Below are 20,697 nucleotides of genomic sequence, written 5' to 3' on the forward strand. Positions count from 1 at the left end.
ACGATAATTGTATCGTGTACCTGTGTGTTTGTAGAGACGCAGATTCGAGAGCATGTTTTTTTGGCATAACTTGTCCTATTCTGTTGATGATATTTGTAGTGCTTTAGGGAGATACGAGTTTTGTTAAATGATCTTTTGTGTTGTCTGCTTAAGCCGAAGCAGCCAAATGGAAAGCGAATCGGATGGCACCATTCAGTGAAGCCCCAAAATGATAATTGAATTTATCAAATTACTTAATAATATCAACTACTCATAATGAGGAGGAGCTCCCTTTTCTTTTTTCTTCTTTTTTTTTTTTCTTTCTTTTTTTCCTTTTCTTCATATAAGTAACTTCAAAAGAGTAGATTATGATAATATAGATCAGCAAATGAAAAGTTATTTCACGTACAAGAATGGAAAGAAACAGAGAGAGATTGAGCAACTATTTTTGCTCCTCATTTTAGTACCTATACAAAATTAAGTCTCATTTTAGAGAAAAAGCAAAGTAATCAATCATTCAGTCAATTAGCATTCAATCCTCTAGCAGTTGATTTAATGCCATTTAGATCCGCAATTTGAACATGACTACATTGAATAAATTGTTGGGCATAGGCATAGGCATAGGCATGGCTTGATCAATATATATCTTAAAGACGGACAAAGCTAATATTACTGTAAATCACAGAGAAAAAAACTATATACTAGACCACCATAACGAAAAATAAATAATAACCAAAACATTGTTAGCTAAAATTAACATGGACTATATTCTATACAAGATTAGCACTCATCAGATATCAAACACAAGTGTATATGCATATGCATGAGTGCGCGTGCAATTTCAGCGTGTTTCGGCAAACATTCAAAAAGGATATTCATAGCTGATCAAATGCCTTAATTGTAGTATACATAGGAAAATTTATAGTTTCTGCATGCAGTATTAAGAAAGTGAAATGTGTTCAAACAAATTAATAAAAACATTCTGACACTTGCACATTGTTTTTGCACTAATAAATTTAGGTTTGCTAGTTCAGAAAAATTGGTTTATATTATTATCTTTATCTGGGAAAAAGTTACATTTTTAAAAGATCCTAGTTAAATGGTTAACCATAAAGACAAAACTATACAGCAATTTATGCGACTCTAGATGCAGAACTAGCAGATAGCTTAAATATATAGGACGTAATTCCAGTGGATCTACCTGGGCCCTGAAAACAGTGTTCATTGTTTGTGATCAACACATGATCCACAGGAAAATAACTCATATGAAGATAGTTCTTGTCTGGGTTTACAATATCACAAATAAGTTATTTCTTTCTTTCTTCTTTTTTTATCAATATATATATATTTTATTTCTTTTAGAGATGAGGAAGACAGAGAGACCCAGTTGAGGATCTGCTTGCCTGAAGGTTTGATTAGATGTTTAATGCTCGGGGGGTGAGAGAGAGAGAGAGAGAGAGAGAGTTCTGCATTTTTAGTGGTTCAGAGCTCACCCTAAGGACATCTACGTAGATGAGAAAGAAATGCAAGTCTTTTATTATTTGATGGTAACCTGAGATTCTTGAGTATGTTCCGAGTATATTGACAATGGAGCACACACAGACCAAAAATGTTCAGATATCTTTACCTTGCACAATAAAGTAAGACACAAAATCCATATGAAGCTTGCTTGGGGTCTTAATAAGGAAAATGAAAACACAGACGACAATATATACCGATACTCTTTCATTTCCACACAACACCACCCCCCCCCCCCCCCCCCCCCCCCCCAACACAAAAATACCAAATACCAACAAACTTAGGGAGATTTTTTAAATGACTAAAAAGAGGACTAGGAGATCTTTTAATCACTCAACTTAGATTCTTTGACATGGAATAATTGAGAGTAGAAAAATTGAGCAGCATTTGATAATTAATTTTTCCCCTATTCCTTTGTGTTATTAGATCATACAATCAGTCAGGCATTCATTCATCAACATTTTAACAGGAGTAAAAGCAAAGAGCAATCTGGGGCATAAGCATATAGCACCATAATGACACATAAAAACCAAAATAAAGGGGGGCAGCATATTACAAAGAGAATGAAGTTGCTGCCACCATATCAACATAGATTAGAGGGAAGTACATAAAGCTACCTCGTCATATAGACAACATGTCATAGTTATAGCTTATGCATTAGAAATTGAAATTCACCTAGATTTCAAAGGCAGGCAAAGTGCGCAGTTCATTCGTCGGGAGCAAATCCTGATGTTTCTGATACTTTGTTCTTTGCAGACAGTTCCTGAAGTAGTTTTACTTCATACGAAAAATTCCTCAACCTCTCATCCAGCAAGCAGACCATGTCTAAATGTGCTTTCAGTTTATCAATAGACTCCGCTTCAAATTCCCTTATCTTTCCTTCAATCATCATTCTCTCTTCTTCTTCTCGTTTCTGACGTTGTTTCTCCAGTTCCATGGTGCTCAACATGACACCACCAGGACCAGCGTCCTTATAAAGTGGTTCTTCAGGAAGTTGACAGCGTTGTCTATACTCAGAGAATGACTTGTGGGTTTCCTTTAAAGATTTCCTGTAGCCCTCTAAGAGATTTCCCATTAAATAAAGATCACGTTCAAGCCGTAATATCTCTCTGTCTCTTTTCTCAATCTCTGCCACCTTGACCTTGTGCAAGTGTTCAATCACACCCTCCCGCTGCTGCAGCTCATTAAGTAAGTACTGCTGGTTCATATTTGATTCCTCGTAAGCCTGTTCCTTCACCTCATACATCATCCTAGCTTTTCCCATCCACTGCTGCACTTGCTCCATGCACATTCCAAAATCAGATGACTTTTGATCCCACGAGCCATCAGTCCTCAGCCTCTTATTGCTACCATTGAGAGAATGATGTAAGATATCATGTTCATGCTCAATCTCCCTCTTACTACCGTTGCCAAAAATGTTTGGACCACCTAAAATCATGTGTGTTTCAGCCCTGGACCCAAGAAGCTCTACTGCAGATTGATTACAAATTTGCCCCGGTGAACTAAAAGAAATTTGGTTTGTTTCCATCCCTTGGAGTAGATTGCCAGTCAAGCCCTCCCCATCTAGAGCATCACCATTTGGCAAGAGATCAAATCCATCCCCATGTTCTTCCTCTTCTTCCTCTTCTTCTTCTTCTTCCTCCTCTTCTTCTTCTGCTTCTTCTTCTTCTTCTTCTTCTTCTTCCAGTTTCCCCTCCCAATGACTATCCAAACCCCTACCTTCATCTAAACTACAGTGCTGCAAAAAGTGATCGCCTTCATTGTTCTTTCCATCCAAAAGCCAATGCCCGTGTTCCTGCTCCTTGCATTCCTCAACATCCATCAAGTCCTCATCCTTAACTTCTTCCTTTTCAACATTATCTTGCCCCAAAGTCAATTCAATATCGGGTTCCTCCAATATGACATCTTCTTGTCCCTGATAATGATCAGAAGTAACCATCTTCACATCACTACCGTCCTCTTCCACCTCCCCTTCCACCTTAGGCTCTTCTCCAAAAGCCTCCTCGCGCTGCGACTTTATCAAATACTGCAAGTGTGAAGCGTAGTAACAATCTTTCAATTGTTGCCCCTGCATCAATTCCTTCTCCACCATACACCAAATCAAACTCGCCCAATCCACCTTCTCAGGATGCCTGTCTCTGATCGACCGTGTCCAGCTCAAGACATCGGTTGGCATCATCCACGTATCCTCGTGCAAAAGCACCCAGTTTGATACAAAATCCTCAATGAACGATATCGATTCCTCTGACAACTCTTCTGAATCCAAATCCACTGCCTCTGACGATAAAACAGTACCCTTCTCCTTTTTCACAGGCAATTTAAAGGCACGGGCCATATCGGCCCTATTGACTGCAATTCTAAAGTCATTCACATAACTACACCGCAATTTTGGGTCATAATTTGCAATCAATTGCACAACGAGGTCAACACGAATGTTCCGATCGAATTCGATGTGGACAAAGTCCCACAAACCGAGTCGCTTCAGAATTTTCTCGTGTTTAAAAAAATCTAGGGTTTTGGAGGGTACAAACGGAATGGGTTTTAGGTTTTCGCTTAGGGTCAGGAGTTTCTTTTCAATTGCTTGTTGTTTTTTCACACTACCCTTCTTTCGCTTGTTGGATCGTCGAGGTGGGTTGCAGGATGAGTTGAGAGGAGGTGGATTGAGTTCGGGATTGGATATGGAGATGGTGGTGTCTGTGATCGGAGGAGGATGAGGGGAGAGAGACATACCTGAACGTTCTGGGTGGTCGTCTGGTTCCTGATTTTCCTCTTGAGCAAGAAATTGTGAGCCTTCTGGCTGCTGCTGTTGTGGTTGATCGACCTCAGTTTGTTCTGGGTTTTGGGGATCTTGCGGCTGATCGACCTCAGTTTGTTCTGGGTTTTGGGGATCTTGAGGTTGATGAACCTCAGTTTGTTCTGGGTTTTGGGGATCTTGCGGTTGATCGACCTCAGTTTGTTCTGGGTTTTGGGGATCTAGGGTTTCTAGGGTTTTTATTTGAGGAGATTGGGAATGAGATTGAGATGTTTCTTCTTGTTGATTTTCGTCATTTTGGGTCAAATTCGAATTAGGGTTTTGGTTCTGCAATTCTTCTTCATAAAGGGAGGCATTAGTCATGGCGAATTGGCGACTGGTTGGAACTTAGGATTCGTTTCTTCTCGAGGTCACTCAATTTCAATAGAGGGAACTTTACGCGACAAGTAAACAATGTCTTTCATATACGGTTAATACCATATGCGAGAGTCGATTAAAAAATAAAAGGGTAATTTAAAGTGAGACCCCTGATTGGTTTTATTAGAAGGGTAATTTACACCGAGCTTTCTTATGATTTGTTATAATTACAAATAATACTTATTTTATTTCCAAAGTTACGTGAATTTTTTTTATTTTTAAAAATATTTTACATGGGCCTCTCTCATGTGTGACGAAAAGTTAAATACACCAATAGAGCTATCAAAATTACTGAAATACTCTTAATTTTTTTTTTTATGATAAATGACTAAAATACCATATAGAGAGAGAGAGAGACGATCTCAGAGTAGAGAGAGAGAGACGATCTCAGAGTTGACGATGCTGAGAAAATGCCGGCGAAGAAGCCGAAGCCACAGCTACAACAGCAGAAGCAGAGTTGCAACTTCACCATGTCTGTGTCCTGTTCCTCTGCGTTGAATATCACACACTTCCATTCATCCCTTTTTATTTTTATTTTCTCTCTCCCATGCACAGAGTTGAGCTCTCAGTTAATTCAATTCATTAAGGTTTGTGTGTTGAAACTAGCTCAATCAATCTTCTTCTCTCTTCCTTGAACATATCTTTATAAAAACCATGGTCGACAGCTAAGTAATTGTGTTTCTATCTGGTTCCTTTGGAAAGCAATTTCAAAAAAAAAAAAATAATAATAATTAGATTTTTATTTTTCTGCTCATTTATATGAAAGAAAGTCAACCCCATCTTTCATTAAGCCTCTATTAGTCACTCTCTTGTATTAATTTGTGTTTGCATTGAAACTTAATCAATCAATTTTTTCTCTTCCTTAATTATATCTTTATAAAAACGTGGCCACCACATAAGTTTGTTTCTCTCTGGTTCCTTTAGGAACCTCAATCTCAACACCCAAAAAAACAAAAACAAAAAAAAAGTTCAAAATGCCGGAATCGGAGACAAGTACACCGACTGCATCGGCGCCGGCGACACCAGGGATGCGGGGAGCTCCATTGTTCAATTCACTGCGAGTGGACTCACTGTCTTCTCAATTCTCAATACTCAAGCTTTTCATCAACATCTATCTTCTCAATCCTCATTCAATCTCAATTAGACAAAAAAAAATCACAATCAATAACCAAAAAAAAAATAAAAAAATCAAAACTTGCAATCTGGGTATCCAAAAAAGCATTGCCAAGACATGCCCATTTAAGATCATAACACTTTGTAGTACAAAAACTGAAAAAGTACAACTTGGGTAATTCAAGAAATGCAAAATTACAATCTGGGCATCAAACAAAACAATTACTTAACAAGACATAATCAAAACACTTCCAAATTTCAGAAATTGAAGAAACTACGATGTGGGTAATTGAAGAAATGCAAAATTATGATTGATCAATGGCTAGGAATATATATATATATATCTTTTATAAGATGAAATTATATAGCCAAGGGTATTTTAGGGATTTTAGTAAAAATAGGTGCCGACGTCATCAATTTTCGTCGTTGACTGCTATTGACTCTAACAGAAGGGAGGTCTGTGTAGGCTATTTTCAAAAGTAGGGGAGGTCCGTGTAATTTCTGAAACAGGAAGGGTGCTGCCTGTAATTATGACAAATCATAAGGGAGGTTTGTGTAAATTACCCTTATTACAACTAGCTACAAGTTAGACATTTTTTAATGACACCTTTTTTGATAAATGAGACAAATAAAGTCTTAAGTTATATGAAATGTCTAATATATTTCTCAATAAAATATTGCATTTTCATCTAAAATATCACCACTTCTAAAATAACCAAACGATCCTTGGTCTATGCGCGCGTGCACACACACATATGTCTTTTTTAACTTTCTTCTATCTACCGGCACCACCCACCATAGCCATTATCACCCACCACCGCTCACTAGGGGTGGCAATTCGCATTTCTAGATCATAATCGTGTCGTGTCATGTCGATGTAAGAATATTATACTAAACAGGTAAACACAAGCCTGACTCATTTAATAATCGTGTCAAGAATCCTTAACACTAACCCAACCTATTTATTAAATAGGTAAACGTGTTAACCCGTTTGATGATCTGTTTATCACAATAAGACATTTAATATTTAATCAAATAATAAATAATAGAAATTTTTTGTCACAATAAACCCAAATATTCAAAATAAGAAAAAAAATTATAAGACGTAGACAAGATTTATGTTGAAATGATTTAACTATTCATAATAATTAGGTTTAAACATTTAACATATTACAAATGTCATACTCACGATTATAATATGTCGAGTTAAACGGGTCATAAATGGGTTACACGAGTTGAACCCTTCAACCCTAACACCCACAGGCAGACACAGAGGGGGGCTGGCCCCCCCCCCCCCAAAAAAAAAAAAAAATTTTAGTATTGTATTTTCAGCCTAATTTTTCTTAAAAAAAAATTTTTAATAGTAGTATTAGCCCCCTTTTTAACCCATTCAAAAAAAAATTGCTTATGAAATTGTGTAATTAAATTTATGTTCAATACTAGCCCCCCATTGACAATTCCTGGATTCACCATTGCTAACACCCACCACCGTCCACCCTTTATTTTTTTTTCTCTCCACCTACCATCATAAACTCCACCCCACAATTACCACCCACCATTAATTCCTTGCAAAACCTCACAATACACACCACAACCACCGCCTTAGCGTGCGATCGAAACCCTAAAATTGCAAATTACATATTATCAAAACCCTTCAATATTTTGTCATTAAATAATTGGCAGTCCCACCACCACACGCCACCACTTCCACCACACCCAACACCGTTTCTCACCCAATTTGCAACTTCGTTCCTTTCTTGCTCTTTGAGTTGAAAAGATAGCTAATTTTAACTGATTTCTCCCTCTCTTTGGCTTTGATTGTTCACCGATGGAGCAATCTATGGCACATTTGGCCACCGCAACTATCAGATATGACGTCAACAGAGGAATAATATAAGAAGAACTCGAGAACACGATCACAGCCCTACGATCGAATGGCCACAATATCTTTTCCAACATCAACACCTCCGGTACCAACTCAGTTTTAAAACACTTTTTAAGTATTTTAATATTAATCCCAAATAGAATCTAACAACTCTCTTTACTAAAATTTGGTAAGCATTTCAATGAGATGAAATGAAGGGTGTTGAAACAGAAATCAGCACGACCTAGGATTACACTGCTTTCCTGCAAAGAAGAGAGGAGAAGATCGATGAATATTAACGGTATCGGTGTTGTGCCTGCCAAGAGCTCTCTGATGATCAAGTCAATCACTGGAGGTCTAAAAGAAAGGCAGGATTTAATATATCATTTTTTCTCATACCTGACTGACTGGTAGGGTCCTGTTCTTATAGCCGGCTTTCTCTTAGTTCGTTGCATGATCAAAGGAGGTTTGTTGGGAAGATTATCTACTTCTTTGAATTTAAACTTGTACCAAGGTTATCTTTACCCGATCGAACTATTTTATTTTTATCTTATCTGCTTATTTAAATTTTTCTTATCAGTTGCCCCTCATTCCCAAGCTTACTCGTCTAGCTTTAGGAATGTCAAAACTTTTTTTTAACTCCCAGGCATAGTTCCCGAGGTGAATAGTATATGGCACTTTTTTTTTTTTTTTTTTACCATCTGGCCCAATTCCCGAGGTGAATAATACCGCTTCTGGTACTGTTGTGAACAGTATCGGTAAAAAAAAATTTCAACCCCCTCCCCTCCCACACACTTCCCGAGGTGAACATTAATTTTTTTTTGTTTTGTAAGGGCGTGGGTTTAAATGACTCTTAGTGATGTAAATCTGGATTTTCTTTGAAAATCCAACATGCTATGTGCATATTTTACGGGTTTTAGTCAGCTTATGTGAGATCCCTCGATTATAGAGTTACGGGTGATCAAATTCGAGCATAGATCAGAGGGATACTGTAACGACCCCAACTAATGCCAAAATTTTTAAAAAAAAATTCGGCATGACCTCCATTAAAAATCGTCCTACAACAACCTCTTTAAAAGCATTTTTAACATGTCCCAACATAATAAATATCTAATACACTCCGTGGTGGTACAACCACATACTATATCATCAAAGTATCATAATTATCGTCCCAAAATACAAGATGAAGATCAAATGGCTATGATTTACAAGCCCATAAGTATAATTATAATATTCAAAGTCTATAAGTCATCGTACAAAATACATTATGCTAAGTCTTACAAAAATAGTGAGACCCAAGTACAAAAACAACAAAATAAGCTCCTAATCCATACTAAGTCTGTGGTAGAACGTCACCCGCCACTTCTTTCTTGTTTCCTGTAAAAAATGTTAAATAAAAGGGGTGAGCAAAATTGCTCAGTAGGTGGTGCCTAAGACGCACCTCTTAAGACCCCGTGAATCTACACAATGAATGGGAATAAGGAAATGGGGATCATACTATACTGGGAGTCAAAGTATAACTACGATACCACATCATTAATCCAACACCACAAATAAATATGCCATGCACTGAAATGTCGTGCCATGCAATGTCACTCTCCATTTTCCCAAAACCATTTCCATTATCATTTTCAAACCATCAGTGAACCCATCCCATGGCAACTCCATGACGGCACGAGAGGAGGATTGGCCACTGTCCCTGACCCATGGCAACTCCATGGCGTCATTTGGGGCCCAGGTAACTCGACCACACTAGGGCGATCTCCCTAGTCCCCTCTAGGCCTCGCTAACGCCGCGGTCCCTAGGCTACTCCTAGGCGGCCGGGTTTTTCACAAAAATTTTCAAAATTCTTTCCTAAAATCAATTTCCTTTCTTTCAAATCAATTTTTCCCATCCTATCCCAATGAATGCATATATGTCTTATGCATTTCAATGACGTACCAATAAAGAAATTTTTATTTCTTACAAGTCAAATATGTACAATATACATGCCTTATAGAAGATTCATAAAATATATATATCATGCTTCTAAATTACCAAATTCAACACTTAATACACAATAGGCGTGGAATTTATCATTTAGGCATGCTTTATAGAAATTTTTAAAATTTAACATCATGCTTCTAAGTTATAATTTCAGCACATAAATTACAATAGGTATGAAATAAAGTCATTGAAACATATTTTCTCATACCATATGAACACACACATATAATTATATCTTTCATGAATATAACAATTAGAATCATTTTAAAGAAATCAACACAAATATAGCATTTTAAACATCAAACAAGAAGAATAATTCATAAAGGTGCAAGAATGTATGAATTAGGAACCCCTACCTTAATTATATGCAAAACCCCCAAATTCCACCTCAAACCCTCAAAATGGGTCAAGATTTTTGGACTCCCTAGGTTGCTCAAATCTGAAATTGCTGGTACACACGTGTAGAGCTCGCTGTGCTTTCCGTTTTGCCACAAATGGCATTTAAAAAGGCTAAGTAATAAGGGAAAAATCAAGAGTGGAAGTTTGAAATAAAAAAAGAAAAAGAAAAAGAGAAGGAGGCTTCAGGAACGAGAGAAAGAGAACCTTACGGGAAAGTAAGAGAAACTGGAATCAAAAGTGGTCTCATGACCATTGAAGTGCTTGTGGGTCCCACCCATTTTTTGAATTTTTTCTTTTCTTTTTCTTTTGCCTTTAAATTCACACCACACACACACAATTATATATATATATATATATATATATATATATATATATATATATATATATATATATACATAACACAGACATTACATTCTCCCCAACTTTAAAAGATTTCGTCCCCGAAATCAAGACATACCTGAGGAAGAAAACAATGCTGGGTACTTGGAGCGAACCTCCTGTTTGAGCTCCCAAGTAGCCTCCTCGACTCCGTGGTGTCTCCAAAGAACTTTCACCATGGGTATCGTCTTATTCCTCAACACCTTCTGTTGTGTGTCAAGGATTTGAAGTGGTCCCTCCTCGTAGGAAACATCCTCATCAATGTCCACATCAACCCAACTTAAAATGTGAGATGGATCCGGCTCATACTTCCGCAGCATCGATACATGGAAGACATTATGGACTCTGTCCATCTGTGGTGGCAAAGTAAGTCTATAGGCAACCTCTCCTACACGGTCCAAAATCTCAAAAGGTCCTATGAATCGTGGCGACAACTTGTCACTTTTCCCAAATCTTATCAATCCTTTCCGTGGAGAGACCCGAAGAAAAACGTGGTCTCCCGCCTCAAAGGATAACGGCCGTCTCCGTTTATCCGCATAACTCTTCTGTCGGTTCTGAACTGTAAGTAACCTCTGTCTGATCAGCTTAATCTTTTCAGTAGTCTCGAGTATTGTGATACCCCTCGGATCCGAGACACGGGTTGATCAGGCCCAGGCCCAAACCCGAGGGATATCAAACAATTAATATGTAATTGAACACAGAATACAAGATAAAATACGAAATAAAAAATAATAATAAGCTGAAAGAATCTAGAAATACAATCCTTTATAATTAAATAGTTAAAACCTGATAATCCAAAACTCCATAAGTTTACAACTCGGGAGTCCATCCATTGGACCCCTTATTTAAATTCTCTAAAAGTTACTGAAATAATAAAAATAAATTCCAAAGCTATCATAGAGAAGATTCCTACATAATCGGAGGAGTGAATAGCTGTATCTGCTCTGCACGTCCAAACTCTAACCCTGGAACTGACGAGCACCTGAAAAATAAAAAAGTGGGTCAGGCCCACATGCAAGTCCTGATCTACTACAATCTAAACAGTAATCCGATAAACAGATACATCCTAGGAAGACTCAACAATAACTAGAGTAGTCCATATAAGTATATAGTACACACTATAGGACGCTCGCTAGTCCAGTAGGTTTGTCTCAGCCTGAATAGAAGGCAACATGCAAATACGCACACTAAGGTGGGCATGAGTACTTAGACCTACCAGGGAACAACACCTATGTCCAGTTATTCATCCTAGGCGATATACGCACCCTAACCATGGTCATGAGACTCAAGCTCATACCACGGCACCATATAATATATATATAGTCCGTACTCCTCCTAATACATAATACCATCCATCTGTGTAGTGGTCTGATATATGTATAACAAATCCATCCTGAAACCATAGTGGATCATTCAATTCACAATTGATATGACACATGTAGGTGATGGACTTAACCTTTATGATTAATCCATACCTTAATCCAAGTTAGGTAGAACTTAGTGTTTGAACTAGTCCATACCTAGTATGTCACCGTCCCATACCGGTACATACAATCCTCCAGTGAACACAGTTGACAAAACAATATTAAATAGTCATCAACCACACTCCAGAATATGCACAAGATAAATTTAATGCATGTACATAAATGTTAGGCATTCATTATAGAGCCCAAAATCCAAATCCAATAATGTAAACTACTACAATAAATTTAAGCGATCACATTCACCAACACAGTCCCGGAACTGATACCGCTAATAAGATTTTAAGTATTAATTACATCCAAGCTAAGTATAGGAAATTTTAGTTAATTCCCTATACTTATAATACTATAGAAAAATGATTTATATTTATAGTTAAACCATATATAACAATCTTGCTAAGCTTCAGAATATAAACCGAGCAGATCCTCCGACATTGTCCATGAATTGATAAAATTTCATAACAGTTTAAGTACCAATAAACACAGTCTAAGTATAGTTGAGTTTAATTAAGTCACCATACTTAGAACACTGTAAGAAAAATATATGATTATATATAATTAGATTATATATAAAACTCTTGCCAAATTCCAGTGAATAAAATTAACATAACAGTGAGCAAGTTACAAATTTCCTCTTGGGTTTTGCTTGCTCTATTCCTCAATCCAATTGTGAATTTATATTTTTCCATCACAATTCCAGCCTTATACAGTCCCACACATCATTTAAACAAGTTAAATTAATTGTAAAAACCCAAAAACCAAATAGTTTTAAAAAAAAAAACCCACGTACAGTGCATTTCAAGATAGAGCAGGCTCTTAAAATGGGAGCCTGCTCTATTTTTCAACCTAGAGCCGGCTCTAGGATCTTATAGCCGGCTCCATGACACCTAGAGCTGGCTCTCCCCTTTGGGAGCCGGCTCTAAGAGGTTTGGAGCCTTCTCTCCATCCTCTTAGCAGCCCTCGTCCGTTTTAGCTTCAACTGCTTCAATTCCGGTGATTTACAGAACCCTCTGTGATGTTTTTAATCCTTGTTCTAAGCTCCAACTCAGTCTTAGGTTCATCATAAATCTCTTAGATCCATTCCCAATACGTAACGGATCTAACCTTTAAAGCCACGAACACAGAACCTCTGCTAGAAATTTTTAAGCAAGTTTTTACAGATTTAATTCCAATTAATTTTGTGCAATTAAATACTGTTCTATGGACTTGTTTTAGAGTTCAAACTCAGTCCTAGATTAATTACGAGGCATCCAATTATAATACTAAGCTCAATTAGAACAATGCTTAATTGTAAACATAGAAGGAACAGATTACAGAATTTCAATGATTATGAAAAACCGTTAATACAATGAGATCAAATAAATTCATATATGCATGGAAGACATGTAATTATGTTTGTTTCAATCCGTTTTAGCCTCTAATAAAACCCTGGAGTCTAACTAGGCATGCACAGAACACGAATTAACGGGAAAGAGAAGAACAGAAACTTGCCTGCAATTACATATTTTGAAATTGTAATCCTCTGTCTCTGAATGTTCCATTAATATCCTAGATTGTAGTTCCACATCTGTTGCTATTGGTTTCACCAATGAGCAACCTCTCCTTCCTCCTTCTTGGTCAAACCTAGCCTTCCTCTCATATCTCTCTTTCTTGCTCTCTGTTGCTCTCTCGGTATCGTGAACAGAGTTTTGTATTTTCTAAAACCCTTAAACCCACATAAGATTATATTTATAGGTTTAATACTCCAACCCTAATCCTTATATAATTAGAGCCCTAATGCAACTCTTAGTCGGCCCAAGAAAACCTAAGTTATAACCTATGTCGGCTAAAACCAAACCCTAAATTCTTAAACAGTTAATTCACCTAAGCGCGTAAATAACTAAACTTAAAAAAAAAAACATAATTAAATAACCAATTAACATAAAACAGTTTTATTTAAAACAATTAATACAATTAAGTCACTAAAGAAAACAAAATCCAATTAATCAATTTAAAACGCAATTTAAAATAATCCAATTAAAACAATAACAAATAAAAGAGAATAATTAATTAAAATAAAACACAATTAAATAAAATAACCCACAAGTAATTTAAATAAAACAAACAAACAAACAATTTTTAAAAAAATGACACCTAATAAAAAAAAAATGCAATTAAATACAATAATTAAATTCCCGAATTATCCTTTTAAAATTAAGGGTATTACATTCTTCCCCCCTAACAAAAGGAATTCCGTCCTCGGAATTCGCTCTTACATTCTTTCCATAATTCAGGAAATGGCAAGCGAAAGACATCCTCCCGTTCCCAAGTGGACTCAGCCTCATTGTGATGACTCCACTACACACGAACTAAAAAAGATAACCTTGTTACGAAAGATTTGATCCCGATAGTTAACAATACAACACGGTGACTCTAAATAGGTTGCATCCGACTGCAACTCAATCTCTCCAATATCAATATGGTGATACCGATCCTCATCTCGCAGAAATTTCCGCAACATGGAAACATGGAACACATTTGTGAACGCGATCCAAAGTATCCGGAACTGCTAACCTATAAGCAACAGCTCCAATGCGATCCGTGATCATGAATGGTCCGACAAATTACGGTGCCAACTTCCCTTTCTTCCCAAAGCGCATAACACCCTTCACAGGCGACACTTTGAGTAGAACCTGATATCCAACTCTAAACTCTAAAGCACGAGTACGCCTATCAGTATAACTCTACTGCCTACTCTGAATAGTACGCATGCAATCCCTAATAAGAGCGATCTTCTCAGTAATATCTTTAATAAACTCAGGACCCAAGAATCTGCTCTCTCCAACCTCCATCTAACAAACAAGTGATCGACACGGTCGACCGTACAATACCTCAAATGGTGCCATACCAACAGTCTTTTGGAAACTATTGTTACCCGTAAATTCCACAAGTGGCAAGTAATCCTCCATGATCGGATTCACCCTCTCAGTCTGTCCATTAGTCTGAAGATGATAAGTAGTACTAAGATGTAACTCAGTACCCAAAGCCTGCTGAAAACTCTTCTAAAATTCTGATACAAAGCTCGAATCCCTGTTTGAAATAATAGACAATGGAATACCATGTAATTTCACAACCTCTGAAATGTAAAGCCTCGCCAACTGCCTCGATGTATAGTCAGTGCAAATAGGCAAGAAATGAGCCGATTTGGTTAACCTATCCACAATGACCCAAATGGAAATATGACCTTTGAAAGAATTGGGCAATCCCTCCACAAAATCCATAGAAATACTCTTCCATTTCTACTCCGATATTGGTAGTGGTTGTAGAGCTCTCGGCGGCCTCTGATGATCAATCTTAACCACCTGACAAGTACTACACTGAGAAACAAATAGAGCAATGTTCCTCTTCATACCTGCACTAACAAAACTGCCGCTTCATATCCTGATACATCTTGTCTCCTCCTGGATGAACAGAAAACTCAAAATGATGAGTCTCAGTCATTACATCATTCCTTAAATCGTTCACAATAGATACCACTAAGCGTCCCTTGGACCTCAAGCCTCTGACAGTCCCAACATAGTAAAATGGAACTTCCTAAGAAGCTAGCTCATGAGGCTTCAGCGTTCGAGATCCATAAGAAATCGGTTGCTCCTCCTGTATCAAAACACATCCAAGACCCTGCAACGACGCATCCGTGTAAACAAGGTACTCGATCCCGCTCTGTGAAGTAGCCAATACCGGTGCAAAAGTCAACTTCCTTTTGAGCTCATCAAAAGCTCGTTGACAGTGCTCATCCTACACAAACTGTACATCCTTGTTAGTTAGGTATGCGAGTGGTCCAGTTATCTTAGAGAACCTCTTTCAAATCCTCCGGAAACACATCCAGAAAATCACGAACAACCGCAGGATAATCCTCTTTCACAACATCATCTTCTTCGGCTATAAGGCTAGCCAAGAAGTAATCACCACGACTCCATCCACGAACTTCATAAAACGATGAAATGTGGGAATCACTCCGATCTCCCACGAAAAAGAAACATTCTCCCTCGGGAGTGCAAATTGTGACTCTACCTCTAAAACAGTCGATTGTGGCACGGAAGGAAGCTAACCAATCCATCCCAAGAATGACATCAAAGTTAGTCATCTCCAGGAGGATAAGGTCAAACACAAAGGTCCACCCGGTTATCACAATGGAACAATCCCGCACAACTCGACTCAAAGACACTGAAACCCCAACTGGCGTATCAACACACAATGCCCGATCCATGAAACTGTTCTTTAACCTTGATGCAAGTGCAAATGATGATGAAATGAAAGAATGAAACGCATCAGAATCAAACAAAACACGGGCCCAAGAACCAAACACTGGAAATATACCTCGGAGAACTGACGATCCAGGAGATGTATCAGTCGATGCAAGTGCAAAGACACGTCCCTGTGATGTTTGTGCCTGAGAACTGCCAACCTGAACACCTAACTGCTGCATTGATATAGTAGGAGTATCCCTCCTAACTAGCTGTGAACCCTAAGAGGACATGGCAGGCTATGATGGTGGTGGTCTGAAACCTGACTGAACCGTAGCCAACTATGCTGGCCTCTGCTGTAACCCTCTGCCACTACTGGTGCCTACTCCTTGATTAGGACAATTCTTAACCTTATCGCCCTGTTGGCCACAACCAAAACAAGCCCCAGAATTAATCGATGTCTGTGGACACTCTGACTTGTAGTGACCGGCTGATTACAACGATAACAAATGACACCACTCCTGGCAGACCTTGCTGGCATAGGAGTGGTATGAGCGGATCGTGTTGACTGCTGCCCCTGAAATTGAGATGAACCACCCCTGTTCCTCTTCCCTGAAAGTCCCTCTGAAAATGACCCTGCATCCCTCTTTTGTCTCCACTGTTCCCTTCTTACTTCTTTATCTTTGGCCTCCACCTCTAACATTAATGCCCTTTCCACTGCCTCAGAATATACCTTGATGCCCTGTGCTATTAATAACGGTCTCATTTTTGTAGTCAAGTTCGGAGATAAACTTCCGAACCTTATCAACTTTATTACTCACCATCTATGGAGCAAAGCGGGAAAGAGACGTGAACTTGTTCTCGTATTCTGTCACTGACATATTGCCTTGGATAAGGCCAATAAACTGATTCTTTAACTCCTACCTATTAGAGGCAGGGAAATACTTCTCATAGAACAGCTCCTTGAATCTATCCCAACTCATCTCTTCAATTTTATATTGATTTGTGATTGATTTCCACTAAAATTTGGCATCCTTTGTGAACTTGTAAGTGGCTAGGATGATTTTTAAGTGATCCTCCGTCACATCCATAGAAGTCAATTGAGTTTCAACTTGCTCCATGTAGTCATCCGCTACCATAGGATCCGCTATCTTGAGACGCTTCTGTACTGGCGTCTCCTCCACTTGCACTACCGGTTGTGGTATCGGCTGCGGTTGAGTAGCAATGGTGGCCCTCAAGGCCTTCTGCAATAAGCGATTCAATTCTAGTTCCGCTGGACTTTCACCCTCTTCAATGGGTGCTTCCACATTATCCCTCCTTGTAGGAACAACTCTTGGGGCAATTAAATCCCGAAGAAGTGTGTCCTCATCAACTGGCTCCGCCGGATTGGAGCTCGAGCTCTCGCCAACATCACCCCTTGTTGGCCTAGGGCCAACTTCCCTGGGTTCCTCACGCCGTGACATCGTTCTATAAAACAAATAAAACGATTCAATAACGATAACACTAAGGTCTAACCGTGAACAACTCAACATAAAAGGATGCTATACTAACACTTAGCATGCAAGACTAGGCAATGAACACATTAATATAAGCATATAAGCACGTAAGCATGTAAACAAGTAAATAGTTAAGCATGCTTTTGCAGATAGCAAAACACTTTAACAATTAATCACATAAACTATGCAAAAGACTTCCCATGCAACCTCTATGTAGGCCTCTACCCGTCGTCCTAATGGTTTTCGAACCAAGGCTCTGATACCAAATTTGTAACGACCCTAACTGATGCCAAAATTTAAAAAAAAAATTCGGCATGACCTCCGCTAAAAATCATCCTACAACAACTTGTTTAAAAGCATTTTTAACCTGTCCCAACACAATAAACATCTAATACATTCCATGGTGGTACAACCACATACTATATCATCGAAGTATCATAATTACAGTCCCAAAATACAAGATTAAGATCAAATGTCTATGCTTTACAAGCCCATAGGTATAATTATAATATTCAAAGTCCATAAGTCATCGTACAAAATACATTATGCTAAGTCTTACAAAAATAGTGAGACCCAAGTACAAAAACAACAAAATAAGCTCCTAATCCATACTAAGTCTGTGGTAGAATGTCATCCGCCATTTCTTTCCCGTTTCTTGTAAAAAATGTTAAATAAAAGGGGTGAACAAAATTGCTCAGTAGGTGATGCCTAAGACACACCTCTTGAGACCCTGTGAATCCACACAATGAATAGGAATAAGGAAATGGGGATCATACCATGTCGGGAGTAAAAGTATAACTACGATACCACATCATTAATCCAACACCACAAACAAATATGCCATGCACTGAAATGTCGTGCCATGCAATGTTACTCCCCATTTTCCCAAAACCATTTTCATTATCATTTCCAAACCGTTAGTGAACCCGTCCCATGGCAACTCCATGGCGGCACGAGAGGAGGATTGGCCACTATCCCTGACCCATGGAAACTCCATGGCGTCATTTGGGGCCCAGGTAACTCAACCACACTAGGGCGGTCTCCCTAGTCCCCTCTAGACCTCGCTAACGCCGCGGTCCCTAGGCAACTCCTAGGCGGCCGGGTTTTTCACAAAAACCCTTTTCAAAATTATTTCCCAATATCCATTTCCTTTCTTTCAAATCAATTTTTCCCATCCTATCCCAATGAATGCATATATGTCTTATGCATTTCAATGACGTACTAATAAAGAAATTTTTATTTCTTACAAGTCAAATATGTACACTATACATGCCTCATAGAAGATTCATAAAATATATATATCATGCTTCTAAATTACCAAATTCAACACTTAATACACAATAGGCATGGAATTTATCATTTAGGCATGCTTTGTAGAAATATCCAAAATTTAACATCATGCTTCTAAGTTATAATTTCAACACATAAATTACAATAGGCATGAAATAAAGTCATTGAAACATATTTTCTAATACCACATGAACACACAAATATATTCATATCTTTCATGAATATAACAATTAGAATCATTTTAAAGAAATCAACACAAATATAGCATTTTAAACATCAAACAAGAAGAATAATTCATAAAGGTGCAAGAATGTATGAATTAGGAACCCCTACCTCAATTATATGCAAAACCCCCAAATTCCACCTCAAACCTTCAAAATGGGTCAAGATTTTTGGACTCCCTAGGTTGCTCAAATCTGAAATTGTTGGTACACACGCGTAGAGCTCGCCGTGCTCTCCGTTTTGCCGCAAACGGCACTTAAAAAGGCTAAGTAATGAGGGAGAAATCAAGAGTGGAAGTTTGAAATCAAAAAAAAAAAAAAAAAAAAAAAAGAGAAGGAGGCTTCTGGAACGAGAGAGAGAGAGAACCTTACGGGAAAGTGAGAGAAAATGAAATCAGAAGTGGTCTCATGACCATTGAAGTTCTTGTGGGTCCCACTAATTTTTTGATTTTTTTTTTCTTTTTCTTTTGCCTTTAAATTCACACCACACACACACACAATTATATATATATATATATATATATATATATATATATACACACATAACACAGACATTACAGATTCCAAACAATTAAATATATAAACAAGTATAAAGTACAAAAAGAATAAAGAATAAAGTATAATTAAGCTGAAAGAAATCTAAATAATAAATCCTCGAAATATTAATAAAATAATCTAATATTCCAAAATATCCAATATTATTATAATTCGGGAATCTATCTAGTGGACCCCTAATAATATCCCAACCGTAATTAAAATAACTGAACTGAAAAGAAAACCAAAACTAAAACATGGAACAAAGTCCTACGTAGTTGGAAGATTGAGTGACTGTCTCTGCTTGGCACAAACAAGCTCAAGACTGGATCGGTCAAACACCTGAAAAATAATAGTGGGTCAGACCCACGAACAAGTTCTACTCTACTACAATCCAAATAGAGATCTGATATACATATACATCGTAAACCACTCAATAATAGCTAAATAGTCTATATATATATAAATACATACTAAGGACGCTTATTGGACTATAGGTCTGTCTCAACCTGAATAGAAGGTAACACGTAAATCGTACATAAAGTGGGCATGTGTACCTAGACCTATTAGGGCACCTAGATGTCTACTATATCAAGTTATCCATCCTAGGCAATATACGCACCCTAACCATGATCTTGAGACTCAAATTCATATCATGGCGCCATAATCATATATATATAAAGTCCATATAAGCCTAACACAAAAAAAAATGTCATCCATACGATACAGTGGCCTGACGTAAATAAGTAGGACTTAACTCTATGGTTAATCCATTCCTTTATATATCCAAGTAGGTAGGACTTAACTTTTTATTAGTTAATCTATCCCTAAGATGCCACTATCCCATATTGGTGCATCACATCCATACAATCCAATAATTGATGAAATAAATAAATAATACATCAATTAATCCAGAGATAATATGATACACATCATTCAAATAAATATTGCATTTATTTAGGCAATTACAACAGTTTAAATAATATGTAACTAACTTATCTTCCAAGTAACTAACCTACATCTCAGATAAACAATATAAAGCTTCA

At 37.6% G+C, this 20,697-nt stretch overlaps 1 protein-coding gene across 1 annotated transcript; it reads right to left on the reverse strand.

Annotated features, from left to right (window-relative positions):
* Positions 1-1,969: 1,969 nt before the first annotated feature.
* Positions 1,970-4,710, reverse strand: LOC132308938 (uncharacterized). Its single transcript, XM_059807241.1, has one exon. The coding sequence runs from the start codon at positions 4,610-4,612 to the stop codon at positions 2,204-2,206; it is 2,409 nt and encodes an 802-aa protein (XP_059663224.1). The 5' UTR covers positions 4,613-4,710; the 3' UTR covers positions 1,970-2,203.
* Between the last annotated feature and the right edge of the window lie 15,987 nt (positions 4,711-20,697).

The sequence above is a fragment of the Cornus florida genome, unplaced genomic scaffold (genome assembly GCF_030987335.1).
Source record: "Cornus florida cultivar Cherokee Brave unplaced genomic scaffold, ASM3098733v1 CherokeeBrave_3.0.0_Hap2_Chr05, whole genome shotgun sequence".
Lineage (NCBI taxonomy): Eukaryota > Viridiplantae > Streptophyta > Magnoliopsida > Cornales > Cornaceae > Cornus > Cornus florida.